The sequence below is a fragment of the Sinohyriopsis cumingii genome, chromosome 15 (assembly GCF_028554795.1).
Source record: "Sinohyriopsis cumingii isolate HCF-2022 chromosome 15, ASM2855479v2, whole genome shotgun sequence".
Taxonomy (NCBI): Eukaryota; Metazoa; Mollusca; class Bivalvia; order Unionida; family Unionidae; genus Sinohyriopsis; species Sinohyriopsis cumingii.
The window spans coordinates 143,672,481-143,684,558 of record NC_142975.1 but is presented as its reverse complement, the minus strand read 5'-3'; the positions used below and the strand labels follow the sequence as shown (position 1 = coordinate 143,684,558).

The 12,078-nt window shown below is 34.1% G+C and overlaps 1 protein-coding gene across 1 annotated transcript in view; it reads right to left on the bottom strand.

The window, feature by feature from the left end:
• LOC149782967 (N-acetylgalactosamine-6-sulfatase-like) overlaps positions 1-11,718 on the bottom strand; it is a 77,507-nt gene extending 65,789 nt beyond the window's left edge. Inside the window, exons 1-2 of the mRNA XM_089934526.1 lie at positions 11,605-11,718; positions 2,500-2,623 (exon numbers count right to left, since the gene is read on the bottom strand). Of these exons, the coding sequence (XP_089790652.1) occupies positions 2,500-2,623; positions 11,605-11,718 (238 nt within the window). The remainder of the gene's footprint in view (positions 1-2,499; positions 2,624-11,604) is intronic.
• Between the last annotated feature and the right edge of the window lie 360 nt (positions 11,719-12,078).

The following is a 12,078-nucleotide window of genomic DNA, read 5'->3' as shown; positions in this document are numbered from 1 at the left end:
AGATTTGAGTTTCATATTACTGTACCAGGGTATGTGACAAGAGGTTTATATTACTGTACTAGGGTATGTAATACAAAGTTAATATTACTGTACCAGGGTATGTGATAAGAGGTTAAAATTACTGTACCAGGTTATATATGAGTTTAATATTACTGTACCAGGGCATGTGATATGAGGTTAATATTACTGTACCAGGGTATGTGACATGAGGTTAATATTACTGTACCTGAGCATGTGAAAAGAGGTTAATATTACTCTACTAGAATATGTGATAGAAGATTAATATTACTCAACCAGGGTATGTGATAAAAAGCTAATATTACTGTACCAGGGTATGTGATAAGAGGTTAGTATTACTGTAACAGAGTATGTGATACAAGATTAATATTATGCAACCAGGGTATGTGAGAAGAGGTTAATATTACTGTACTAGGGTAAGTGATAATAGTTTAATATAACTGTACCAGGGTATGTGATAAGAGTTTAATGCAACTGTACCAGGGTATGTGATAAGAAGCTAATATTACTGTACCAGGGTATGTGATAAGAAGCTAATATTACTGTACCAGGGTATGTGATAAGAGGTTAGTATTACTGTAACAGAGTATGTGATACAAGATTAATATTATGCAACCAGGGTATGTGATAAGAGTTTAATGCATCTGTACTAGGGTATGTGATAAGAAGCTAATATAACTGTACCAGGTTATGTGATAAGAAGCTAATATTACTGTACCAGGGTATGTGGTAAGAGGTTACTATTACTGTACCAGGGTATGTGATAAGTGGTTAGTATTACTGTACCAGAGTATGTGATACAAGATTAATATTACTATACCAGGGTATGTGATAAGAGTTTAATATAACTGTACCAGGGTATGTGATAATAGCTTAATATAACTGTACCAAGGTGTGTGATATGAAGTTAATAGTAGTTCACAGCCTGGATACTTTGTCTTCTTTCTATTTCCTGAACAGACTACTCTGGATACAAGATATATACCATTAAAGTTGTATTAGACTAGACGTGTAAATTCAAATGATTTGAAGTATAGTTGTTTCAAATGTATTCATTATACTGGGATGATTTTCATCAGCTAATGATACCAGTCATAACAGTATTTCAATCCAGAGTTACTGTATGAACTAAATGCATGCATCCTGGAAAGAAAGTCACATGAGAAAAGGTCACAAGAAAAGAAAGAAACTGAATAAGTCACAGGAAAAACTCATAATTATTAAGTTTACAATTTTATGCTAATTTTTATTTAATATAAGTGAAGTTAAAATTGATTTATTTTTATAACTTGCTTTATCAGTAATCCAAATGATGCCATGGTAGTAAGGGGAAATAATATCATAGGCATGAATGGCATCAAGTCACATTCCTTCAGCAAATAAAAGTTACATGTACCATGTTTGAAAGATACTGCAGTTTCGTTTATTTGCTAGTGTCAAGAAAGTACATATATTTCATGCTACAAACATCTTTTGTAGGTACACACAATCAAGCATTGCATGACATTATGGGAAATTCTATATTTGCACATGTGAAAATATAGTGATATAGTCAAACCCGTCAACAGTGGTCACTCACAGGAAAAGGCACTGGCTGCTACACACTGGTGACCCTGTACACATTTTCACCTTTTGGGTGATCTTTTGGGATAGGGTCTCTCTGACATAAAGAACTACCTGTGTATTTAATGAGACATGCAAATGAAACATTCTGTATTTTAATAATTATAGAAAGTTCCTGATAAAATTTAAAATCATTATTCTAAGATCTATGCAGTGGTAGAATATATTTTCCCCCAAAATATCAAAATGTCAAAAGTTTTTGATATCTTAATTTTTTTCTTTGTGCCCAATAAGGTAATTTCTAAGCTTCCTAAATAAACTGGTTGTAATAACATTTTGGTCCACATGCCAAAAGCCACATTTAAATGTCCATGTTAATTCTATCTAAAAAAAGCTACTCCCCAAATGCGACATATTCTTCTCATGCTTTTTACTCAATTAATTTATTTGTAACCATGGTGTGCTTTAACATAACAAGAACTCAGAATGGACCTGAAATCATTCACCTGACTGAGATCTGTCTAACGGCCAAGAATAAAAGCATTTTGCCAAGATATCTGAATTAGCAGGATGTTTTCTGTCAACTCTTTCTCCAGGATTGTTGATCAGTTAAGAAAAGGTGTTTAAAGATTATACATTTTTGTATCCAAAGCCACATTTGTCGGCAGATAAAAGGTAAGTGTAAAATAATGGCTTCTGGAACATCCCTTGTCACCAGGTATACATTTTAATTCTTGTCATGAGTTTCAAATACCTTCTCAAAAACTTAACACAGAATCTCAACATTGTGGACAACAAAATAAAAAAAATTTGATAAATCTTGAAACTAACAGACAGGAGACAAAAATATGATAGTAAGGACACCATCTTTAATAAATAGTGTACTAGTTTACAGTATGAGATCCTATCCACACATACATGGTGAACATAAAGGATTAGCTGAGTAAAAGTCTGGAAACAGCATTCCTTCAGCTGCCATCTTATCCAAGTTTGGTGTTTCCTTGTTTGGCTCTCCAAACACACCAAGGTCACCCCATCCCATCTGAAAACAAAGGAAGATAATCCGTGTTCAAATGTAAACAAAAGATTTTCATTGTCTATTTACAAGATAAAAATTTACTTTTATTACAATTATTAAAATTTATTTAGTATCATAAACTTTCATATTCAAATAATACAAGCAAGAAACGCTCTTGATGGGTGAAGAGATGCATGCATGTGAGCTGCATGAAAGTCACAGCACATGGCATCAGCAATGCACATAAACAAGCACAGTGGTGTAAAAATTGAATGTTATTTCATTACAAATGGCATTAAAAAGAAAGCATTTAAATGGAACTGACCTATAGTGTCACCTGCATATGACACCACATTACAGATCAAAGACACCGCAAAATTACATTGCAATACATAATTAAGAATAATAAAATACAGCCATATTCATATTAATGATACACATTGTCCTTGGAATACATTATAAACATTATAAACATTATAAACATACCATTAATTACACATGCTGCCCCTGGACAGCATTATACATACACCATTAATTACATATGCTGCCACTGAACAACATTATACATACACCATTAATTACACATGCTGCCACTGAACAACATTATACATACACCATTAATTACACATGCTGCCCCTGGACAGCATTATACATACACCATTAATTACATATGCTGCCACTGAACAACATTATACATACACCATTAATTACATATGCTGCCCATGGACAGCATTACATATGCACCATTAATTACATATGCTGCCACTGAACAACATTATACATACACCATTAATTACATATGCTGCCCATGGACAGCATTACATATGCACCATTAATTACATATGCTGCCACTGAACAACATTATACATTCACCATTAATTACATATGCTGCCCTGAACACCATTATACATACACCATTAATTACATATGCTGTTCTTGAAAAAAATGATACACATTAGATGGAAATGGAGAAAATATGAACTAGAAAAACAGTAGAAGTAAAATGCTGTTCAGGATAGGTCAATTTTCCCAAAGTCACATGTCCTAGATATGGCTGTGGCAAAGATTTGTACAGCCCTGAGTGCAGAGTGAATTTAACAACAATGTAATAATAAGAATACAAATATAATTTTTTTAAAATAATGATAATAATAATCATCAGAACATCATCAAATAATGCTTTGAAAGTAAAACAAAGCAATATACAGTAAAAGGTATAATGATGGTTAGCAGTAAGATCACAACAAAAAGACAAAAAAGACTTCACAATTTTTTTATTTATTAAGTATTATTCTCATGCTTTTTACTTTTCATTTCACTATTTTCTGCATTTTTAAAAACTGGTTATCTAGTTCTTATTTTGAAAAGTTTTCCTGGAATGGTAAAAAAAAACAACAAGCTATTGCATGGGCCCACACCCAGTGTGTATTGTTCATGGTTCATCAAACATTTGCCTTTTTTTAAAACTTCAAGCGGCTTCTTCTCAGAAGCCACAGGAGCACAAAATAAGCAGACAAAATCCTGCCATGAAGAGATTTCAGTTTTGAATAAATTAAGGCACTCTGCCACAAAACTAGACCACCATTGCCAAAGAATGAAAAGCCATTAAACAACTTCTCAAAACATTACAAACAAAATTTGACTATGCTGGACAAAAATGATAATGGTATGAATGGAATTTGACTATACTGAACAGAAGACATTATGGCATGAACAGTATTCAACAGGCAATATAATATGACTAAATCTATGGTATTCATACTGCATAAAGAGTTTTCAAATGATACAATTTATGTAAATATGCCATCATACCAAATATCGTCACTGTAACCAAAAACAGGAAACTTTAAATTACTTTTTGGTTCAAAACCACTGAACAGCATTTGATCAAATTTGACAGAAATCATCATGAAATAAATACTTCTAAGATTTTTGTACAAACGATGCTAACAAATATGGCCACCATAACTGAAAACAAAATCTTTACAAGACATCCTCTACAAAACTGCTGATGAAATCTGATGGAAAGCATCCTGGTATCAAACCATTCAATTCTGAACAAATGATTCTGACCCACCATCAAATATGGAAACCATTTCTAACAATATGGAAACCATTTCTAACAATATAAAAACCTTTAAACAAATTTTGTCTTTGTAGTCAGTAATGTGATTATCTGCCAGCTTTTCTTTCACCTATCTAGGGTTCATAGTGCATTCCGGTTACTTAACATAAAGTGAGACTTCCATTAAAAATCTGATACTTTGTCACCTTAGCTAGGGGAACTTACTATTCTTATGAATATTATATTTATTTCCTTTAATGTTTTGTTATTATTGTTAATTGGTACTGTTGTTGTTCAATGGAGTTTTGCTTTAATATCATACAGCAGGGGCCCAGAGTGGCCGAGTGGTCTAAAGTGCTCTCCATTATGGATCATTGCCATCTCACCTCTGTCTGCGTGGGTTTGAGTCTCGGATTTGGCTAATGTGGGTATGTGAGAAAGCTTGCCAGTAGCTTCTCGTGGGTCAGTGGTTCTTTCCGGGGTTTTCCTGGGTTCTTCCTCCACCATTAATACTGGCTGCCATGTATAGCCTATCATGTGCTGAAAAATGGCGTTAAACCCCACAACAACAACAACAAACCATACAGCATGTTAGGTAACATTACAAGAAAGTTGAAAGATCCATTAAAATATGTGGAAAATAAAAGGGTCTGGAAATGAGAATTATCTGGTAGTTTCTTGATATAAAAACAGCAGCAGTACCATTTCTAATTCAGAAAACATCTTAACATTTTACTGGTAATACTAATACATGTACGCTATTCACTGATGCTATCTCGAGACAACCCATACAAAAAAAAGTGTCATTTGCATTACTCTGAAAATTTACCAACTAGCTATTAAAAGAATGATGAACATTTAATTACAATTTAAATATTTCATTTGCATGAATCATTTTTATTTTAGGTGTTTAGGGTACATGTATATAAAATAAATATTGAACAACATTTCCAGTTAAATACCTTTTATTTCTTTGATGGCATTTTGTTTAGTACAGATGCCAATGGGTAACTAGGTACTCAGGTACCTGCTCAATGATAATAACCTAGGTAATAAAATGAGCCATAGGGTATCCTTTTATCATATACAAGTTTTCTGCCTGTGCTTGTTAACGCAGCACTCACTTTGTTTTGAAGTTGACAATCCTTTTGATTGAGCCATGAATATGTGTACTTTGTCAGTGCCATGCAGAGGTCTGACTCTTCCAGTAAATAATTGACCTTAATCACATAGCTTTTTTTCCCATGTCACAACCCTTTGGAAGCCTGTTTTCTGTAAAATTAATCTGTAATGTGGCATCAGTGTCATTCGAACACTCTGCAGTGCCATCAGCAAAATCTATGGTAGAAATTACATTACAAATATCTGTCTGCGTGGGTTCCAGTCTTGGATTTGGCTAATGTGGATATGTGAGAAAGCTTGCCAGTAGCTTCTTGTGGTCCGGTGGTTCTTTCCTGGGTTTTCCTGGGTTCATCCTCCAGCATTAATACTGGCCGCCATGTATGGCCTATCGTGTGCTGAAAAATGGCGTTAAATCCTACAACAACAACATTACAAATTCTAAACATCCTAGTAGATCTCACACCTTATTTAAACAAAGTTTATAACAGCCATTTTAGACAAGCTTTAATACACCTGAGTCTATGCAAATACAAGCTGGATACTATGACAGAATGATATCAATCCAAAGAAAGGTCAAACAGAATACACAAATTCAGTTCCAATGAAATAGAAGATTAACTGTATTTTCTCACAAAATGCCAAAAATACAAAAAGAAAAATATCATTTTTAAATCTATATAAAAGGTTTTTCATGTGCTCAGCAAGTCAGTGAAAAATGCCTTTTATCAATGACTGTCCAGATTACGTAGTGACTGCAGTGTGAGAACTTGTTTATGATATGGAAGGGAGGGGAGGGGCTGAAATCACCATAGCATCTCAAGCACCTACATCAATCTGATTAAAATCAGATCTCCATCGTCCTAGGTGAATATCTCACAGTGACCACTTAGTAGTCATGTTCTGGTGACCAATGTAACTACCATAACTGCTAATTTTATCTGCCAATCGGATGAAGTCTTATATTTTTACATTTGGGAGACTGAGCAGTGTGGCTGAAAAGCATTAATGTGTGCTGAACAATATAATTGACTTTCAAAAGGTGCATTCCACTGGCTAATTCAAAACTAACCAGAACATGACCCCTAAGCAGTCGCTGTCAGATCTTCACCAAGGACAATGAAGATCTAATTTTAATCAAATTGGCACCTTAATTACCTCAAACATCTCTCATACAGTCCTATTTTATTGTTACAAACATACCAGATAGTCTACAAGATAACATATGTGTTATGATGAATAGGGTGTTGACTGTATTCATTCATTACTGTACATAGAGTGGTAATAAGGGACTTTGAAAGATTTGAATTTTGTAAAATATAGATGTGTTATGTATATTTAATTTGCATGTTTGTAAGTATTTTTTTTGCTTATTTTTTTATTTCATTATATGCTACTGTAATGTAACTTAATCTTGTCCAAAATCAAATATATTTTCTACTTGACCGGAATTATATTGATTTTGTAAATTTTTTTATTTTATTCTGTAAGCATATAATACATACCTAAAATATTCTCTATTTGTATGGGTTTAATGCCAGGTACATTATTAACAGAACATGCTTATTTGTGTCTGGGTCTAGGTTATTAGAATTTCCCTACAATTTATCTGGCATACCTGATATAGTTCAGGTTGTATATTATAATTTTGGTGAAAGACTTTCTAATAATAAGTAACATTTTATTTTGTAAACATTAAGTTTCTAAAGGTTATTTTCCATTCGATAATAGTTATTTTTAGAAAATGGTAATTGTGACCGGAGGTCAAGCTGAGGACAATATAATCTTGTCACTGGCAAGATTATTTATTCGTGCTTTAGCATCCAAGCCGAATCAAATTATTGTTGTGTACAGTGATCCGGAATTATTCAAATTATTTCTTCTCTGGAAAATTAAAAATTGCTCTGATAACATTCTTAGAAATAGAGACTTGCATTAATACTGAAATTTCAAATAAGGATATCTTCTTGGATTGCATTACTGTGTTTCAACAAAAGACTCTTAGTACAACAACACAATACAGGCTGCCTCAGGAACATCAACACCTTCAGCATTGGACTTAATTTGGATTTCCACTAATGTTTATTCACACTTTTTATTATTAGGACTTGTGTATGTAATTGTATGATTATTTTGGGATTTAATTCGCATTACCGTAAATTCTTTTTTTCATTTTCAAATTTTTTGTTCAATTTTACAAAGCTTTTGCTTTTCACTCTTTTCTGCTACTTATTTTAAGAGCATAGACTCATAACAGATTAATCTCTCTGACAACCACCACATTTTTACCTCTTACAAGTATCTAATAATCAAGTGTTTATTTATGTTTCTATAAGTGCACCAATCAAAACAATTTATCACCAAAAAAAATTATTTGCAGCAAGCATTGCTGTCTTTATGGGTTTAAAGCCATTTTTCAGCACATGATTAGGCAATACATGGTGGCATGTATATCTTGTGGAGGAAGAACCCATGAAAACCTCACCGACCCATGGGAAACTACTGGCAAGCTTTCTCACATATCCACGTTTTTCGAGCCTGAGACTTGAACACATGCCAACAGCAGTGAGAGGTCAGTGATATGTAAAGGTCAGAGCCTTAGACCACTCAGCAAATCAGGATCGCATAGTAGGAATGGTACACAGGAGCCTGATGTTGTTGGAAAGTGTTAAATATACTTCCTGGATTTGTCTTTGTTATACAGAAGATATGATCCAGAACAAAATGCAAACACTAACATTAACCTCCTATGACACCACATCACGGTTCATGTCTTAAACTGAAAGTCTATATCACAGAGGATCATAAAATTACATTTTAAATTGCTAAAAATTTACCTATAAATCTTACACAAAAATTAATGTTTTGTTAAAAGAGGTGCATCAATGTAGCCATATACATGTATCAATATCAGATCTGATGCACTGGTGTGCTGTTATACTTATCCTATGATGTAATTTCTTGCCCAAACACATTTTGTTAATTAAGTGGAATATAAATAGCACTGTACACAAAGGAGATTTCCACTCTGCTCCACATTATCTGGTGTATTATCTCTTTAATCTATACACCAATACAAGGTTCAGAATCTGAGTAATTTTACGCGCTTACCTGCCAAACCTCTGGTAGTTGATTACTCGTCAAAAATGACATACTATCCTGAATTATTCGCTAAAATAAAATACTTTATTTCTCAGCATCTCTTAGAAGTTGGCTCTCTTGCAAGATGCTCATCCATTAAACATCAACTGATCATAAGCAAACACAGCCCCAGAAAAAGATTCAGCAAAACCAATGTACTGGATGGCTGCCTTCATTAGGGATATTTGAAATAGCATTTGAAATTAATTTTTGTTTTTATGTAAGATTAGCAGTCACTTTTTCTAACTTCAATGTTCACTTATTTTATGTCTGTTAAAACCCTTGCCCTTCAAGCGTGAGCTTCAGCAACAAATTTGTGTTTCAATGAATGCTGATACCCCATATGAGCCTTATATACCATGTTGCCATATAAAAAATTAACCCTAGAGGAAGTCTACCAATGTTATTCAAATTCTTATTTTCAAGAAAAGAAAATACTGCATTAAAATGAATGTGTTCTTAAGGCAATAAAAGATAGCCTCTGTATCTGGTTACTTGAAACACCAAAATATGCTCAAATACTGAAATATACAAGTATTTACACATTTTCAGCATATATACTGATATACACCCTGATATTATAATTTGTAGATGCTTCAATAATAATAAAAATCAAAATTTTAATGTAAACAATTTTTATATCGATTATTTACTTTTTACCAATTTCTAGCACAATTCATGTAATGACGACACTTGGTCGTACTGGATTTTAATCCATTAGACAAGTACAATAAATGGCAAATTGGTCAGAACTTAAAATTTGAGTGAAATTATGATTACGAGAAGCCAGAATGTGTATTTACCTATCAGAGTCATTGAATGCATTCCAAGTGGCTAAGAAATATGTCTTCATTTTAAATAACACTAAAGACACCAAAAAAGGATGAATTATGGAAAAAGTTCACTTTCAGACCACTGTTGTGTGTTGGATACACCTGCTGGTGCATACCCATAATCATATTTTCAGTCGGAAAAGTGGACTGGAGCATCTTTTTTAAATGGGAAGTAGTCCTGATCCACATTTACAAAACTCAGCTGAGAAAGGACTATGTGTACAAGAAGAGGGTCACATGGCTAGGTGAGAGAGTATGCAGAGATTTTTTTCTTATTTGTCAAAATCTATATTTGTAAAGGAAGTGTCAAATTGCATGGCTATTTTGTATAACACTATTCACATGGCCACTGGTCAGAATAGAAAAGACTATCCACACAGTGATAAATAAATGCATTGGGGATGAGTCCAAAATAGTCCAATTCAAATCAGACTACACACAAGCTTCCAAATTAAATTAGATTGTTAAGATAATTCTTGATTAAATATCTCTTTCAAAAAGAATAGTTTTCTTAATTTTGTGCACTCTTACACACACAGACACTGATGACTCATAACTGCATTCTCTGTCTGTCTGTCTGTCTGTCTCTTTCTCTCTCCCTCTCTCTCTCTCTCTCATCATCTAAGTGCTTAGAAAAGGACTTTTTCCACGTCCACATTTCCACACTCAGTAACCCAAAAGCTTTTGAAAACTGAAACAAGTATTGGATCACTTGATATCTCACCTTTATTTGCATTAGTCTGAGTCTCTGTCTTCATCATTACTATATGGCAACTTTAAAAAAAAAAGAACACTCATTATCTACAAATTCCAACTGTATTAATGTGTTATATAGTGAAGGAGGACATGTCAAGGAAAAAGTTGACGTATTGCATGGTTCAGCATGGGAATGTGAGAACTCTTGATAGTTGCTTCATATGGGTCCATGGTTCTTTCTGGGTGTTCTTTCAGGTTCTTCCTCCAGACTTTACTGGATGACCTGTACAGTCTATCATATCTAACCACAACCACAAACCTAGACTGTGCTACTGAACATTTACACAGAAATATATGTTGTTGTTGTAGGGTTTAATGCCATTTTGCAGCACACGATAGGCTATACATGGTGGCCAGTATTAATGGTGGAGGAAGAACCCGAGAAATCCCCAGAAAGAACCACCGATCCTCGAGAAGCTACTGGCAAGCTTTCTCACATACCCACATTGGCCGAATCCTAGACTTGAACCCACGCAGACAGAGGTGAGATGGCAGTGATCCATAACAGAGAGAGCTTTAAACCACTCGGCCACTCGGGTCCCCACACAGAAACATATACAAATATTAATCTGGATATGAACCCCTCCAGTGGCCTAAGTGGTTAGAGCATCTGCCTCGGATGTGGGAGATCGCAAGTTAAAATCAAACCAAACCTTATAAAAATGGTACTAGCATCTGCCTTGCATTGTGCTTATCATTAATTGGTTTGTGTTGGCACTGGTCAGCCTGGTGTCAAGATAATGTGACTGGGTGGGACATGATGCCACATGTCTGTGGCATGATGCCCAGTGCTAGACATCACTATAAACTGCCAAACTGCAGACACTGTAGCGATATGACACAGATTTTTAAAGCTACATTAAAAGTCCACATCTGGATATGCATGTCAAAACAAAATCCAGCCTTGATTTTCCTGAGAAAATTCTTTCAATTGCAAAGAAAAAAAGAACATTTTCAGATGAAAAAAGTCAGCGTATCTGTTCCCAATAAAACTGATGGAAATCCATCCCCATGATACTTATTAATACAGAAACTCGTGTTATTTTATGTGACAATTATGAAAGAAGACTAGTATCTGGACTCAACCTTACATCATCCATCAACATGATAATAAAATTTGACTTTTCAGCAAAGCATGGGTTTATTAGTAAAATCAAAACGATCAATGTATAACCCCATCGTCGAACTTTGCAGTGGGTCGCCATTTTGAATATTCTTGACAAAGTCACATGATAGTGTCATGTGATGAATACAACCTTAAACAATTAGGGCGCTCACCAGTTATTACATACTTTTGAGAGAGTGACGTTTGTAATGTGAAGTTGTTTGCATTTGAATCATGCACAGTGGAGAGAATGTTGATATACCTCTATGCTACTTTGATGTAATGTGGCTGATATTTCTTTGGATATTCTACTTATGAAACTTGTACATGATCTAAGCACACTCAAAGCTAAAATGACTGCTCCCTTATGCTAAAAATCAGCCTGAATTAGGTCTAACTGGATATTTTCGTATTTTGACACCCCCCTAATTTTTAAGGTAGAAAGCATGAACCTAATTAT